This window comes from Gymnodraco acuticeps, unplaced genomic scaffold, assembly GCF_902827175.1.
Source record: "Gymnodraco acuticeps unplaced genomic scaffold, fGymAcu1.1, whole genome shotgun sequence".
NCBI classification, from domain to species: domain Eukaryota; kingdom Metazoa; phylum Chordata; class Actinopteri; order Perciformes; family Bathydraconidae; genus Gymnodraco; species Gymnodraco acuticeps.
The window spans coordinates 1,433-19,714 of record NW_022990781.1 but is presented as its reverse complement, the minus strand read 5'-3'; the positions used below and the strand labels follow the sequence as shown (position 1 = coordinate 19,714).

The following is an 18,282-nucleotide window of genomic DNA, read 5'->3' as shown; positions in this document are numbered from 1 at the left end:
ACATATTGTCCCAAAGATCTCCGCTATTCTGAGACCCTCACAGTATTCCAGTCCCTTTTCAAAACTCATCTCTTCTCCTCTTGTCTACTCATAGCCCACCCTCCATCAATCCATGCCGGTTGATCAAGTTTGATGGTCCTATACCCCCCACCCTAACCTTCCCTCATATTGTAAAGCGATTTTGAGTCCTTGAAAAGCCCTATAAAAATATAATGTATTATTATTATTATTATACTGACAGGTATCAGATCTTGCTGTGTACAATAATCTTCCTGAGAGGTGTCACAGTGAATGTATTCCTGACTGCCACAGGTGATAAGAATCAAAGGTTCCCATAGGAAATGCATGAGGGTCATTTTTGACCCACTTATGGAAGCTTGGGGTAGTAATACAAAAACTACAATTTCTTAAAATGTAAATTTAAAATGTGAATGGCATGATATCCAAAACATGTTTTTTGAGGAAAAGCTGGACAATGAAATGATAAAAAATGTAATTACAAAGATACTTCAAGAAAACCACCTCACCGGGTCCAAAAAGACCCACTAAGGGTTAAAGTCATGGTTCTAGGTATGGATGATCTTTTACTCTCCTTTTTAGGTCCAGTAAATCCTATATTTATTCTCAAACTGAAGTGGACAACTTTTAATATTTACCTTCCCCTCCTGATGGCCTCTCATTGAGAATCTGAGCCAGAGTCAGCTCTCCGTTGTCTGGAGTCTGAGCCTCTTTGCGCTTCTTCAAAATCTTGCTGAAGAAACCACCGGACCTGCAAACAAACACAGACATCCGTCAAGAAAATTCACAAACTGTGCAATCCCTTTTATCGTTTAATAGCAACAGGAAAACATATCATTGAAGTCCTACTATATATAGACTTAAGATCCTTATCCTGTGTGTTTTCAAAGTGCCACATATTCATCTCTGCTCCATCAGTTTCACCATAACTACAAAACAAATGGAAAACAAAGCACACGTGCTGAAAACCCAACCCCAGAAGGGGGTCTGATTTTTAGAAATACTAACATATAAACTATGCATTCTGGTACACTCTGAGAAGAAAATAAATAAATCTATTACTACCCGACATATTAATAATATTTTATGCCATTGTTTGTGTTTCACTTAGTTCTGAAGCTGAACCTGCTGCCCCTCACAGAGAGAAGAGCAAAGAGGAGAGAGTCTGTGTTACTTTAAATTGTGGGTAAGGGTAGATAGCCCCCATTGTTCTGTGACCTGTCAATCATCAAACCGGGGGTCATATTTCATTACGTGTTCATTTTTATCTGAAGTTGTAGCCATGGATGTATAAAGAGTAGTTCTACTGCAAAGTTATTCTCCATGGGGACTTCCGGCAACAATCTTGATTCTGATTGGCCAGAAGACTCGAAAAAACATCAGCAAAGATGTTCTATTGAGAAGATGATCACTACGTGACAGAAGTTTTAAAAACCGTTTATGGTCTCCGGTAATTCCAGTCCAACGCCTACTGCATGCACAGCGTTAGAAAATCGGGCCTTCAAAATAAAAGTTAAAAGAAATTATTTTTTTTCTATTTTTTTTTCTTCACTCACATCACCCACTCGAAACGGGTCCGCGACCCACCAGTTGAGAACCACTGCTCTAGTGTACTCATATTATTTATAAAAGTGCCATTACTGGTCTGAAATGTTTCATATTTATTCTGTCTATAGTGTCTACATTATTATGTCTCTATATACATCTATAGTAGTATACAACTGTTCATAGTGTTTATACCCATTCACACTGTTTGTAATGTATTTTACTTTTTCATATTTTCATATTATGTATACATTACACTTTACTAGAGTTTTAATTATTGCATGGTTAGAAAAGTCATTGTTATTTTAACTGTAAAACTGGCACTCGGATTAAATTGAATACCAACTTGACTTCATGATTTCACCTTCCTGATCTGTATGACCGTAACGCGAAGCAAATAACTCAAACAGAATAGATGTGACCAGTTATTTTAAGATGCTACGGTTCTTTAAAAAGGCATTTTTAGAAGGATTCATAATCCCACTTTCCATGTTTAAACATTTCTAAGACTCTTGAAAAACATATTTAAGAAATGTTAACACTAATTTAAGCGCTATTTTTAGATGAATGAATTCAATGCTTTTTTAGTGATCTAAATTAACCTTGAGTAACAAATTATCTAGCACAAACCTGTCAGATATCAAAAGTGTGAGCGTGCTTTTGAGTGCTAGCACTGTAGGTCAAGTAATACCATATCCCCAATAAGAAAACATTAGAAAAACTGAATAAGTAAAAATAAATGTCTGAGTTTTTGATTCTGGCTCATTGTGCTGTATTTAACTCATCACATCAACTTCCTTTCTAAGACACATGTACATGCCAAAGTGTTTTTCACATTTAACAGTGAAGTTAGTTCAGTACTTGTCTGGTGTTGAGGGGAAGGAGTGTGTGGAGTCTGAACTGTCCTGGTGTTTCCGTCTGAAGGAGCTTCCCTTCGAGCCGTCAGTCTGGCTTTCTGAGGGGGAAATCAACTGCAAACAAAGAAATAGTTTTAGATGATAATACACAATAACTGGACCAGAAACTAAGAATGTCATTTTTCCAGCAAATTAGTATTTAAAATACCTCTCTGGCTGAAAAAGCACCAGCTCCTTCGGTTCCTGGAGACAAACTGTCGAATGATGAGGAGACTGTTTCACGCCTGGAAGAATAGGCAGGTAAAATATGAAATAAATACATATTAAAACAAAGAAATCACATAATGGTTAATGTAGGGCTGCTCGATTATGGCAAAAATCATAATCTCGATTATTTGGGTCAATAATTGTAATTGCGATTATTAAATGCGAGTTTGAAAACATTCATTTATTGGAGAAAAAAATGTTGAACAGTTGATTACCCTGAACTTTAAGTATAATCCAACTGAAAAAATTAAAAGTATTAATAATAATAAAAAAATAATCGTTTTATTTCGATTACGTTGTTTTCGTAATCGTTGCAAACCATAATCGTAATCGCGATTGAAAATACGATTAATTGAGCAGCCCTAGATTAATGCCATATTCAAATAACAGAGAGCACAATATCTGTGTTAACGTGTTAAAATATCATTTTTAATAAAGTATTTTGGAACTGCACAGATTTACTGGCCTAAAAATGGTTAACTACAGACTAGGGCTGCTCAATTAATCGTATTTTAATCGCGATTACGATTATGGCTTGCAACGATTACGAAAACAACGTAATCGAATTAAAACGATTATTATATTTCTCCAATAAATGGATGTTTTCAAAGTCAATGAATAATAGCATTTAATAATCGCAATTACAATTATTGACCCAAATAATCGAGATTATGATTTTTGCCATAATCGAGCAGCCCTACTACAGACTTAAAGAAACATATTTGTTTGGGCCAGAACCCCTGGGAATAAACACACTATGATCATTTTGATATATTTTAAAATACAACATTAGATTTAATGCTTAGTGATGAAGACGTACAGAAGTTGTTTCTTCGTCCTCTCCTCTCTTTTAGGAGGAGGACTGGCTCCCTCAGGGTTCTCCCCCTCGCTCCTCCTCCACTTCTCCGGCTTCTCCTTGAACCCTCCGGGACGTCGCTGTAAACTCGACGATCCGACGGCGTCTCCAACACCGTTCCTGTCGGGCGGGGAGTCGGCGGCCATTTGCAGGGGTAAAGAGGAGGGGCGGACCAGAGGAGGAGGCGACGCTTTGGCCTCCTTCTTCCCTCCCTTCTCCTCCTCCTTCATCTTCCAGGCCACGAAGGTGTACTGGTCCAGCTCCTTGCTGTCCGCTCGCTCCTTTAGCTCCTTGCTCTTGCTCTTGGGAGGAGAGCTTTGATCCTTGCTGCTGATCCCGGTGGAGGAAGAGGAGGAGGAGGAAGAGGAGGCGGCTCGCTCGGTCTCTCTCTGGTTGTGCTCCAGTCCTCTGCGCCTCCTCTGCTCTCTCTTCTCCTGGCTCTTGGACGTCTGCGCTCGGTTTAAAGCCGGCGCTCTGGATCTCTTTTGTTCGGCGCTCGCAGGTTTGGAGGCAGTCTGTTGGTCTCCTTCTCCTGGAGGAGCAGGAGTAAGTCCTGACTCCTCCTCCTCCTTCTCCTCCTGCTGGGGTCCAGCCTCAGCTAAGGTACCGTTGGTCTCCTCCTCCTCCTCCTCCTCCGTGTCCTCTGTGAACAGCTCTATGTCCGGGTCCTTCCTCGTTTGAGGCTCCTCCTCCTCCAGTCTTTTCTCCTCTTCTTCTCTCTGTTTCTCTGCCTCCTCTGCTCTCCTCCTCGCTTCCTCCTCTTCTGCCTTCCTCCTTGCTTCTTCTTCCTCTTCCATCCTCCTCTTCTCTTCCTCCTCTGCTCTTCTCCTCGCCTCCTCCTCTTCTTCCCTCCTTCTTCTTTCCTCCTCTTCTGCTCTCATCTGAGCTTCTTTTTCCTCGTCCTCCTTTTTCTGCTTCTCCTCACGCATGGAGTGGCACCTGTAACACACAGACATTAGACCATCATCTGCTTACTAAAAAGATACTATTGTGTGTGTGTGTGTGTGTGTGTGTGTGTGTGTGTGTGTGTGTGTGTGTGTGTGTGTGTGTGTGTGTGTGTGTGTGTGTGTGTGTGTGTGTGTGATAAAAGGAATATAAAATTAACACTATTGGATTTGAATACCAAGCAAAGCAAATAGAGCAGGGGTCCAAATTGTGATCAGTGTGCCGACGATCGTGAATTGTTAACGGGGTGGGGGAGGAGCCTCACTGCGGGGAAGCAGTGTGTGGACCTCTTTCACCTGTCAGCGCAACTTACGTGATGCCGTTTAAACCAAGCCCCCAGGAAGTGCGCCGGACTCTGAGGAAAATATTCGTTGAGGCCAAACGGCGGTACTACACTTCCACATCAGTCGCTGGGCCCGGAAACACTTTTTCCCATAGACTAACATTGGGAAAGAGACGTCTGTAAATCGTTGGATAATTTTTTTTTAAACTAAATAAACGACCCAGTATGAACGTTTGTATAGCCCTTATTAAAAAGATTCGGTCCTCAAGTTGTAAAATGTGCTAATAACGTTATTCTGAGAGTTATTTTCCTCGCATCTAACCCACGGGACCGCGCCGCCCGGCACGTTCATGTGACGTGTTCAGTACTACATGAGTTTTACTTTTACCCATGGATGCACAATAAGATTATATGATTACTTTCGTGACGTTTTGCTCTCTCAAAAGTTGGGCCATTTTGTCTTCATGCGCCAATGAGCAACTCTCATAGGAATGAACGAGGCCCCGCCTCCCACGCTGTATCCAGTTCTTATTATACATCCATGGTTTAAATACATTTAAATAATTGGTTTAAACGGCGTAATAATAATGACGACCGTCCGTTCTGTGATTCTCCAGAACACACAGATGGCCAGTCGGCCCCTGTGTAGGATATTCTTTTCGATGAGAGATGAGCAGATCGCCACTGGGCTCTCAACTAAAGACACAGCCACGCAAAGACTGCGGCATTTGAACAGCTCCTTATGGGTAGCCTACTGTAATTTGTGAAGTGCAGCCGGCGCGCTCCGGCAGCACTTCACCTCTGATCGTTTCACCACGGAGGAAAGCAGCAGCAAGTCGACTGGAGTTAAAGAGAGCGGGGCCTAGAAGTTATCCTTCTGCGCTGCGTTTCGTGCATGGCTTCCTTCTGCTGGTAACGGGAGACGCGCTCTGCCGGCGGTCTCGTTCAGGATCCGAAAGTACAATTTAAATATTTTGCACACTTATTCCTATAGTGTTATTATTATATACTGGTTACGGTACCGCGTGCCTAGGGTTGCCGACCCCTGAAATAGAGCTTCACTGTGGTAAATCACGTCAATCCCTCAATGCCAAATTCAATATCTGGTATGCTTCACTTGAATCAGGATTTGCAAGTAATGACCCACTGATTTCAGGAACTTTGTGCTTTTGGCTGAGCACTTGGTTTGCCAATGACAAAGACGGAATAAAAAAAGACTAGCTGTCAGAATTGATACGATTCTGAACTAGACATGTGTTTAAATGTTGTCTTCAGTGACCTCTCTCAGGTTTGGTTACCTCCTGCGTGCTGAGTGTCCTCGGACCAGAGCTTGTATTTTGGTGACTCTCTGTCTCTGGCGCTCGTTCTCCGCTCTCTGTCGGTGTCCTCTCCACACGGCCTGGATCAGAGAGGCCGCGCGGCGCCGCTGCTCCTCTCTGCAGAACCTGCGCCACGCACGCTATCAGGAGACAGGACACAGTCAGCAAGGCAAGGCAAGTTTATTTATAACACACCTTTCAACACAAGGCAATTCAAAGTGCTTTACAAAAATGAAAGACTTTAAGAGCATTAAAGGTCCCCTATTATACTGTTTTTCATCAATATATTATAGGTCTCAGATATATACAGACCCTGTCTCTGATTGGCTGAAACACCAAACAGATCATTGCAGCATTACCCATAATCCCCTCTGTTTCAGCCCTGTTTCCAAAGTGCTGATTCTCTGTCTGTTACTTTAGATGAAAATAAGGAGCCCCTCCCCACGCCCCTCTGAGAGAGATTTGGTAACAAAAAACACAATGGTGCTCTAGGAGGAGATTCAGGTGATAAGGGGGGGGGGGGGGGGGGGGGGGGGGTTACCTTGGTTGCTGATTGGCTAATGGTTACACAAGACAAAACATTAGTTATGACATCATAAAGTGGCCAAAATCTGATCAGCTCATTTTTAGACATGTTTTTATAGAAATGGATCAAAAAGAGAGAGAATCTTTGTTCCTGAAACTTTCAGAGTCTCTTTCCACAGAGGGGACACATGTTGATGTAGAAGAGACATGAGGAAGAGGGGACACATGTTGATGTAGAAGAGACATGAGGAAGAGGGGACACATGTTGATGTAGAAGAGACATGAAGAAGAGGGGACACATGTTGATGTAGAAGAGACATGAAGAAGAGGGGACACATGTTGATGTAGAAGAGACATGAAGAAGAGGGGACACATGTTGATGTAGAAGAGACATGAAGAAGAGGGGACACATGTTGATGTAGAAGAGACATGAAGAAGAGGGGACACATGTTGATGTAGAAGAGACATGAAGAAGAGGGGACACATGTTGATGTAGAAGAGACATGAAGAAGAGGGGACACATGTTGATGTAGAAGAGACATGAAGAAGAGGGGACACATGTTGATGTAGAAGAGACATGAAGAAGAGGGGACACATGTTGATGTAGAAGAGACATGAAGAAGAGGGGACACATGTTGATGTAGAAGAGACATGAAGAAGAGGGGACACATGTTGATGTAGAAGAGACATGGAAGAAGAGGGGACACATGTTGATGTAGAAGAGACATGAAGAAGAGGGGACACATGTTGATGTAGAAGAGACATGAAGAAGAGGGGACACATGTTGATGTAGAAGAGACATGAAGAAGAGGGGACACATGTTGATATAGAAGAGACATGAAGAAGAGGATTTTGCATAATAGGTGACCTTTAAGAAACATATTATAAAATGGCATTTTAAAAACACTCATTTAAAAGCAAAGATAATAAAACATGACTAACAAAAGGTACATGAATTAAAGTTACAGTGTGAGATACACACATCTGAAATGTTTAGCTCTGACTCTCAATCATTGACCTCACTTTCTTTCTACTTTATTTTTTAACGTACCCTTCAGTTATTTAAAGTGTGTCATGCTAAAGGAGCCCCCCCTTTGGAACATTCTAACCGGCAACCCAATATTCAGAAAATTCAACGGATCCTGGCCGTGTTTGTTTAGCATATCAAATGTATTTGCTCCCAGACATTCATGTGGCTTGCTAGTATTAGTAATATACTTCAGTTCTCTCCTAATGCCCATATACAAGCCTCCATAAGTAAATGTTTTGTCTGTGTTTACCTGAATCAAGATGGCGGCCTGTCTCATGTCCAGGAACTCCTTCCTCTGCAGGCGGCCTCTGAACCAGCGCTGGAGGAAGATGATCTTCCTCATCACGTCTTTGTGCAGCGTGTCCTGCAGCTGCTGGCGCTCCAGCTCCTTTAGAAACACCTGAACACAGAGAAGACACACAGGGAAGAAAACATGAGCAAACACAAGGAATAAAGGGAGTTTATAAGGCGTTATAAAGGAATAAACTGGGTGGTGTACCTTAGTTTTGCCTATCTGGTACGTGGTGTGGTCCAGGCCCATCTTTTCCCCCAGCAGCGCGGAGATGTGCTCTTTAGAGGCGGCCGTGTTCTTTGGCAGCAAAACCCTGAACTGCTCTATGAACTCCTGCAGGGACAAGAAAGAGAAAAACACAAATTAGAAATGTATGGACTGTTAGAGAAAGAGCTTCTGTGGTTGAGATGAATGGTCCAAACCTGAGGTACAATACTCAGGGTATATGCAGGAATCCTGAAGTCAGATGTAAAACCTTTTAAGACCTTTTTTAAGACCCTTTCCATACATTTGAAGACCTCATCGCCACTTGGAATTTTAACCGGTTACCTTGGCGACACACTTTACCTCACATTGACTATATACAGTATTGATTGTCCTTCCTCCTTATCTTCCAACCATTTGGACGCAAACTTGCATTTCCCCATAACGATGTTGTTTAACAACCGGCGTAAACGGACCTTCGCGCTATCAAGCAGTGAGCGTGCGATGTCCTGTTCAGATGACGTCAAACCCAACGGGATGCCATCAATAAACTACACAGAATCACACTACACACCTACGCCATGATTACATTCAGGCAGACTGTAGAATACAACCTCTTTGGACAATTTATATACTTATTGAAAACAAGCTACAAAATGTAATACCTTGGGAAATGCCGTTTCATACTTTTTAATAGCCTTCATTTTCGCTAAATTGATTTATCAACTTGTAATACTTTTTAAGACCCCGCGGACACCCTGATGTTAGAAAGATCGTTAGATATTAATAGCTCAACATTTACATGACCATTTCTTTCAGCTAAAGGAGGCAATCTACCAAAACTACTGGATTTCAACACGATGACTCCGCCTTGACAAAAGGATTATTTCAGTTTCAAATCCTTACTCTGAACAAGTCTGAAAATAGGGAAACGCTTCACTTTGTAAGAAAAATGTTCAGTAAATTCCCTTATATATATATCCTTTATTTAACCAGGTAAAAGACTCATTGAGATTAAACTCTCTTTTCCAAGAGTGACCTGGCCAAGATGGGCAGCATGAACGAAGTTACAACAGATAAAACACAGACAATACAAGACAATACAAGACAATACAAGACAATACAGCTGTAAAACACAAATAAAATGGCATACACGCCAGTCAAAATAAAACAAACTATTAAAAATCATTAAAAACTGGCAACATTTAAAACGATTTTTGGATATACGAGCACTCACATCTACCAGTGGTGTCTTTCCTTTAGGATGGACCTGAATTACATCTGAGAGTTTCAGCTCCTTCTGTACATTATTCCAAGCTATCAACTTAGTGTACTTAGTGTATCAAAGGCATAATGCCTAAAAATACCAAAATGTTCTTCTCTATCCGGCAGTATTTTGCAGTATGCAGATATTAGATATATGAGGGTCTCAGTTCAAAATGGATCGTGGAACTAAATATTTTGTCTAACTAGTATGCATACTGCATCGCAACAGTACGTAATTTGTAAGGACAATTGTGAGTATGTACTAAAAGTATAAAATAATATATGCCGTTTGGAACAGATTATATATCACAGAACTTGTCACCTCAGTACAAATTGTGAAATGTTATGATATTTGCCATTTGTTTAAAATGGTAAGTAAACTTTGAGTATTCAACCCCAGAAATAGTTTCCACGCGTTGTAGTATTGCATCAGTTTCTATCCTCCTTATCATCAGTATGTTGAAAGAGTATGTGTGCAGTACCTGGAATGTGTACTTGGCTCCGTAGCCTGACCTCCTGATGCGAACAGTTTCCAGCATTCCTGTGTATCTCAGCTGCTGCAGCACCAGCGCCTCGTCCAGATGCATCTCCTTCTGCTCAGGACGACCGCAAGCTTATTAACTTACATCCATACCTTTTAGATACCAACGTTTACCAACTTACAGAAACATCATCACTATAAATGAGAATTGTGATCTGAGCTTATTTTGAAATTGTCATATTTAATTTGACTAAAATAATGTCATCATGCAAAAGAGCCCCGAGGTTTGTTTGACAGCTGTGAAAGGTGATTGCACTGCATCCATTTACTCTTAAGATTCCGCCCTTTTCTTTCTTTAAGCTAAAAGAAAATGTCAGTATTCATTAAACCAAGACCAAGAATTTAAACAAATCATATTAAAGAACAATAAGACCGTACCTTCTCGGCATTGGAGCGGATGCAGCGGATGAAGAAAGGCTCGGCTCTGTTTAGGGTCTCCAACAGTTTGGTCAGAGAGGTCTGAAGAGAAGGAGGAGAGGGGCTTGATGAAGGTTCAAGGTGTGTGTGTTTTGTGTGTGCGTGTGTGTGTTTGGTGTGTGTCTTTGTGTATGTTTTGTGTGTGTTTTGTGTGTGGATGTATGTGTTTTGTATGTGTGTGTTTTGTGTGGTGTGTGTTTTGTGTGTGTGTGTGTTTGTGTGTGGATGTATGTGTTTTGTATGTTTGTGTGTGTGGTGTTGTGTTTTGTGTGTTTTGTGTGTGTGTGTTTTGTGTGTGGATGTATGTGTTTTGTATGTGTGTGTGTTTTGTGTGTGTGTTTTGTGTGTGGATGTGTGTGTTGTGTGTGTGTGTGTGTTTTTTGTGTGTGTGTGTGTGTTTTGTGTGTGTGTGTTTTTGTGTGTGTGTGTGTTTTTGTGTGTGTGTTTTGTTTTGTGGTGTGTCGTGGTGGTTGTGTGTGTTGTGGTATTTTTATTGTCGTTTTTGTGTTTGTTTGTTTGTAATGTGTGGTTGTGTGTGTTGTGTGCGTGTGTTTTGTGGGTGGTTTGTGTGTTTTTTGTGTGTGTGTGTTTTGTGGGTGTGTGTGTGTGTTTTGTGTGTATGTGGTGTGTGTGTGTTTTGTGTGTGTGTGGTGTGTGTGTGTTTTGTGTGGTGTGTGTGTGTGTGTGTTTTGTGTGCGTGTGGTATGTGTGTGTTTTGTGTGTGTGTGTGTGTGTGGTGGTGTGTGTTTGTGTTGTTGTGTGCGTGTGTTTTGTGGGTGGTGTGTGTTTGTTTGTGTGTGTGTGTGTTTTGTGTGTGTGTGTTTTGTGTGTGTGTGTGTGTTTTTCGTGTGTGTTTTGTGTGTGTGTGTGGTGTGTGTGTGTTTTGTGGGTGTGGTGTGTGTGTGTTTTGTGTGTGTGGTGTGTGTGTGTGTTTTGTGTGTATGTGGTGTGTGTGTGTTTTGTGTGTGTGTTTTTTGTGTGGTGTGTGTGTGTGTGTTTTGTGGTGTTCTGTTTTTGTGTGGGTGTTGTGTGTTGGTGTGTTTGTTTGTAGTGTGTTTGTGTGTGTGTAGTTTGTGTGAGTGTGGTGTTTTGTGTGTGGTGGTATTTGGTGTGGTAGTGATGTGTTTTGTGTGGTGGTGTTTGTTTGTGTGTGTGTTTTGTGTGTGTGTGTGGTGTGTGGTGTGTGTGTGTGTGTTTGTGGTGTGTGTGTTTTGTGTGTATGTGGTGTGTGTGTGTTTTGTGTGTATGTGGTGTGTGTGTTTTGTTTGGTGTGTGTGTGTGTGTTTTGTGTGGTGTGTGTGTGTTGTGTGTGTGTGTGTGTGTGTGTGTGTGTGTGTGTGTGTGTGTGTGTTATATGCTGTCGGTGATTACCTGGAACTGAGCGCTGATGCTGGGGGGTTTCTTCTTCTTGTGAACGTGCAGCAGAGACTTGGTGGTGCGGTCGTGCAGCGTCAGGCTCACGATGAACTTCAGAGACCGAGAGTCCAGCAAACTCTGAACAGCAGGAATACAGGATAATATCATTCGTTTATACTCCGTCAAATACGACTTGTTTTCTCAAATTCTTGTTTGTCATGAAAATATTCAACTTGCACTCTGTAATCATGATCAGGGCTGCAACCAAAAATCACTTTCTCCATCGATTCATCTGGTGATATTTTCTATAAGATATAATTTTAAAAAAGCTAAAAATGTCCATCCAATCCAAAGTGATGTCTTTAAATGTCATGTCTCAGTCCAAAACCCAACAATATTCTCTTTAATATGATATCAAAACAGCAAAAAGCAGGACATCTGTATATTTGAGATGCTGAGAAAAACATTTCATTACATTTCTGCGTGAAAAACTACTTAAATTACAAATAAACAATAGAGAGGCGAAGTCCCGCCCATCTACTTCCGCCCCATGGAACCTTGTTTCTGAAAAAGTATGTATTGAAGTCAATGGAGAGAGAAAACGTATCTTTCGATCCCGTTTGAATTGTGCCACGAATTACACATATGATGTTTGTCAATCTTAAAAAATCATTTCCATGTCAAAAAAGTCACAGTTTGTCGTAAAACTGTTGAAATATAAGACGCAAAAAAATACGCAACTAGAAAGACTACAAATCCCAGAGTCCCGGTCCCGCATGCTGGCTCTTACGGAACCGACTAACTCCCCTTGTGTGTACGTACAGCTCTCAACATGCCCAGACTTGGAGTGATTTTCACCTCTTTTAATACTTTCCGCCTCGTTCTGAAAGAAAGAAGTGAGATGTTTCAACGTGACGGCCGTCTCGGTGTGTGGTGCGAGACGGGAGATGTAGTTCATCGAGCGGTTTCACAGTTTTACGACACATTTTAATTTGTTTGACTTGCAAAATTATCTTTTAAATTGTCAAACATCATATGTGTAATTCGTGGCACAATTCAAACGCGATCGAAAGATAATCTTTCTCTCTCCATTGACTTCAATACATACTTTTTCTGAAATAACGTCCCATGGAGCTCCACCGGAAAGGGAGGGACTTCGCCTCTATCGTAATACTTGCCGCTTGCCTTCCTGTTGATGGACTCATTGTTGCAGCAATACATATGATTTTAAGGACAGCAAACAAGAGAAATCCTTTCAAACCGTGTTATAAAACATAGTATGTATCTGCCCCTGAACAAAGGCTCTCCCCTCTCTACTGGTGTTTACCTTGGGGATGACCTGCCTCTGTTTGGCGTTCTTGTTTTTCCTGTGGAAGAGAGACAGAGGGTGAGTTAGAGAGACTGAAGCGTTGGAGGCCTGAGGAGCGATGATGGAGAAGTAGTAGATGGAGCGTGTGAAGCCGGGTTAGTACGGACGGCTGACTCCTTCATGCGCTGCGATGAAATCCAGGGTCGCACCTGGAGGACGGGATGAATGACGGGCAGAGAATGAGTGAGAGGGTGAGGATGGAAAGGGAGGAAGACGATGATGAAGGAGAGGGTTTTCTGCAGGAGATGAGATGACATCTAAAGAAATCAGCTCAGCAGAGACTCACCATTCGCAGACAGACATGCTCTCTTGCATCGCTACATAAAGAGAGCCCTAAATTCATATCCTGCTTGAATCTGTTTCCATGTGAAATTCTAACATGCCGAGAGGCCGTTTGGAAATATTTTAAAAGGCGCTCGTAAAGACTTCACATGCCAGCAGCAGCTTTCTGATGATGCTCATGCAGCAGAAATGAACGCATTTAAGGCATTTCAGCTCCATCCTTCAAATAAACTCGACAGTGTCTCCAAACGACGCCAATAATGTAACGTCTGCAGAAGAAGCAGGAGAGCGTTCAATGTTTTTATTGGATAAAAGCTCATGAGAGGCAAATGATAAGAGTTGTTTAGATAAAGATACGAGAATGGGGAATGTCTCCCAAACAGCCTAAAGTGCTTCATTTGGGATTGCCAAAATATTGAGGCTGTGAACTGGTTTGATATGACGTTATTGTATCGTTTATCAGTTTGTTTACACTGCAGAACAACAACAACAATATGAGTCACTTGCTACGTGATCCGCAACCAATCCAGAAGTGATACCGTTCATAGCTCAAATGTGAGCCATCTTGCTTCCTTTCATCTCTGTTGCGTCTGTCCCTATTTTGAGTTATAACTGACTCGATATTGAGACCATCATTTTCTGAAGGTATTCATGTATTTAAAATGATCGAATATATATATATATATATGTATTATATTACGTGTTACAGTAGTATACAGCTAATACAACAATAATAGGTATTTTAAGGGCTGTACGATTTGGAACAAATAAGTAATAGATAATATTTTGACTACAATATGGTTCTTAATTTGCAGCGAATTATTATTTTTGAAACATTATTCACAATATATATGAAATATTTTAAAAAGACCGTGGTGTGGTTTCTTTTGACGATCTCTACCAAATAGATTATGCTTTTTTAACTTTGCAAACTACGATTTATAGACAGGAACATATCTGGAGCACCAAAAAAGTTTCAGATATTTTCACATATTTAGCCTTTTCCAATAATGCTGTATGGATATTGCACCAGTCCATATTGCTGAATCCATACATTTAAGCTAGTTGTGCAGCATTATATATATTCATACTTTTGTTTTTAAGTATAAAATCTGTACTCGGTATTAGATGAAACCCAAGTTCAGATATCGGTAAAGAAAAACTGGTGTTGGGACATCTTTAGTTGATGATCCATTGAGAAAGGTGGCTAAACATGTGACAGCTAAGACTAGTTATGGCTGGTTAGTGAGTGAAAATAAGCGGTGAACATTCTCCATGTTTTTTGGGGGGTAATTCTGGAGCGTAGCTGAGGCCAGGTCTGTCTGCAGACTCACTGGAGGAGGTGTCGGGGGAAGCGGAGCCGACCCCAGGACTGCAGCAGCTTACGAGGGTCGTCTCCATCCAGCTGCAAGCTCTTAATGGAGCTGATGATCTCTGCATGCATGTCTCTGATCACACACACACCCAATGAGGAGAGGGAGGGACCGACAAAAAGAGGAAGGACATTGCAGCAGATTGAACACCACGGTTAGGACACCTTAGGAGAAAACACACCACCACCACAGATACCAAACACAGAACACACACTGCAGGAAGCTGGGTCTTAGGAGGAACATCATGCTCTGCTCATCCGTGAAGAATGAACCACAGAGTGTTTTCTCCCATACTTCATGTTTATGTGCACAGAAACCACAAGAAGACACACTCCACCACCCAACCATGCCATATCATTGATAAGACTGAACAAAGATAAGGGCTGTACCGAATACTTCAAAACAGAAGTACAATCGAAATGTCCTCCATCCGGATCTGATAATGTGAGAGGCTTTTGGTATTTTTGTTTTAAAAATATGTAACCAATTATCTTCACATTGACTTATAAAGCAATACTTGAGATATTTTCGCATTTTTTAGACTTTTCAAAAATAGTTTTAAGACATCTATTGCCAATTAAAGGCTTTTTTTTTTAGCTTAATGAATTCAATGCCTTTTGACATTTTGAAGGACACTATGTTCTTTCATGGTGATAGTGTAGAGAATCTGTTTTGCATCTGTTTTAACGGGGCAATAAAGCAGCCATCTAACAGCATCATACATTCAATTTATATAACCATAACACAAAAATATGTAACGGAGCGTCCACACGGCGGCGTGCGTTGAAGCTTGCCGGTGGGCGTGTCTGAAGCTCGACCAACAACCAATCACATTAATCTCCCGCCCCGGACACACAAGCACGCGGTTTGATTGGCTAGAGCTTGTACTGGCATATGATTTGATTGGCGGACGCTTCCGTCGAAGCTTGAAACGTTTTCTCAACTTTTGAAGCGAGCAACGGAGGCAAAGCGCCGCGACGGAACCACAATATAGTTCGGCAAAGCGTGACGTCACCCCATTCAAAGTAAGTGAAAATTAAGCTTCAACGCACGGCGCCGTGTGGACGGGCCCTATTACCAAATATACATGTATATATTTTTACCAGGTTGATGCCACCATAAATATATTCAGATAACACTGTCCAGGCTTCAAAAAGAATCTTCAATTTGTTTTGAATAAAGATATTCGGTACAGCCCTAAAACACACACACACACACGATGGATTGGAGCATGTAGGGGTCTTTAACCCCCTATCTCCCTGCCTCTGTGGTAGTTAACATGCAGATTTGAGGCTCAATGTGTTCGGCCATCTTTTTCCATGCTGGGGGGTGATGGGGGGGGGGTTACTCTCTGAGTGAGTAGTTACTGGTGAGGTTTTTGGATTTTCAGTCCTCAATTGGAGCTGGTGTTACACAAGAGAATGGGTCTGGTGAGAGTCTGAAAGCTGGTCCATGCAACACTTCTCTATACTTACCACCATGACTGAGCATGAAACAGGAAGTGAACGATGGGTCACACACACACAGAAAATGAGCCCCAGTGAATCTGACCTCTACACCCCGTGTTTCAGATCTGGTTAGTCTTATAAAAACTAATTATATTCTTATACTTTATTAATGTGCAGAAATATTCTACTTCATTCAGGTGCTGTTTAAAAAAATGACCCTGTAATTTCAGAACTTTTTAATTGAAAATCTTTATTTAATAAGTATTTAGTCTATTTTAGTTTACACTGACTGATTTTGTATTATTTATATTGCTTATTCTATAGATACTAGAAGGAAATACACTGTTATACTGTTGAAATGTATATGTAATTATCCTATGTTTATAGTTTATTTAGTGGTAGTAGGAAAGTCTAATAAAGTGGGTTAGGGTTAATAGGTATTTATTTACTGTTTGTTTAAAAATAAATCCAAATATGGGATCTATAAAGTGTATCCAATCCAATCTATTCTAATCTAATCTGATATATGTCATTTTTAACTCATGTGTATCATGTATATTGTTTTAACCTGCTGTTGTCACATTTTGGGGTCAAAGACTACATCTAATCAGATCTACTTCATTCTAATCTGAAACCAGGAGGTGTACGATCAAGATTCAGAGGGCTGAAAAATCTAAAAAATATTCTCCCTGGTTTGGTTCCATTCTGAGAAAGCTCCCCTAATTCCTTTTGTCTGTTTAACTTGAGACCTGTGTGTGTGTGTGTGTGTGTGTGTGTGTGTGTGTGTGTGTGTGTGTGTGTGTGTGTGTGTGTGTGTGTGTGTGTGTGTGTGTGTGTGTGTGTGAGCTCCACAGTTGATGTAAGTAATCGGGGTGGCTAATCAGAGAAGGCCAGGAACAACACCTTCCTGTTCTGTGGAGCAGGAATAATAAACGTGAGGACGGAGAGCGGATATCACGGCTACAGGAGACCGAGAGGGAAGGTAAAGGGCGACTTCTCTGCACTGTGTTATACTGGTGAACTTCCTCCTCTACTTTCATTATTATAGAAGCAGACATTGCAATATTTAACAAACTTGACCCTCTGTGATGAAACCTGTTTGGTTTGGATTCATTAACCCTCTTAAATACTACTATTTAGACATACTTATGGCTATTTTACTAATATATATTTAGACTGTTAGTGTAAATATGCACATTGACACTGAATGGTATCTCGTTGCACTGTCATCGCTACTACCTCTGCTTTTACCACTCTTATTTATTTATTGTGTCTATTTTTTACCGCAGTGAGAGTTGCCAAGGACATTTCGTTGTGTTTTGTATAATTAAAAATAAAGATATATTCATATTCATTAAACAAACCCACCAGAGGGTTTAAAAAGCCAATTTCTTTAAAAAAAATTGCCACAAAATAAGCCATTTATCTTAGCCAGAATCGGTAAAAATTGACATTGTTTAACTTTTAGATGCTGTTTGAATGAATCATGTGTTACGGGCACTTCTGTCAGGAAATGTGACAAATCTAAGCTAAAATATTTCAATAAAATCTATTTATTCTACTTGTCTCTTTCAATATGTTGACACAATTATCACATCTGCACTCCCTAGACCAGGGGTGGGCCAAAATAATAAAATGGGTACTAGTGGAGGGCCGGACTGGTTCAATGTTTATTGCAGAACTTATTGAAATGAACTTATTGCACATATTAAACCTGGAACTAACAAAGCTTAAATGATTGCCTATAAAAACAACATTAAACATTAAATAATCAGTTGCTTTCATTTCTTATGGCTCTATCTGCAGCTTTTCCAGAGTCATTTCTTATGAGTACATTTTCCCACAGGCCAACAACAGCTTCAACAAAACTATTTCCCCTCAAAGAGAAAACCAAACATGCCCTGTTGTCCTGAGAGAGAAAGTGCAGAAGGAAACATCCATTAAACTCAGTGTGCTGCTCTGTGATGCTAGTTCAGACACTTGGCATCTCATCTTGGGTGCAAGGTCATCAATGTTTGGGCTCTGAGCTGAGGAGACCCTCAGGATGGAGTGAAGGTGTGCGTGCAATATACCGGCGGGCCAGATCTAA

General features: G+C 40.9%; 1 protein-coding gene across 1 annotated transcript in view; it reads right to left on the bottom strand.

The window, feature by feature from the left end:
• Positions 1-11,859, bottom strand: part of LOC117557037 (unconventional myosin-IXb-like) — a gene marked incomplete at its 5' end in the record, with an annotated part of 30,547 nt that extends 18,688 nt beyond the window's left edge. The window contains 10 exon segments of the mRNA XM_034232713.1: positions 657-769; positions 2,425-2,534; positions 2,629-2,704; positions 3,508-4,482; positions 6,070-6,230; positions 7,896-8,045; positions 8,145-8,270; positions 9,890-10,000; positions 10,327-10,407; positions 11,737-11,859. Coding sequence (XP_034088604.1) covers positions 657-769; positions 2,425-2,534; positions 2,629-2,704; positions 3,508-4,482; positions 6,070-6,230; positions 7,896-8,045; positions 8,145-8,270; positions 9,890-10,000; positions 10,327-10,407; positions 11,737-11,859 — 2,026 coding nt within the window.
• Positions 11,860-18,282: the final 6,423 nt, after the last annotated feature.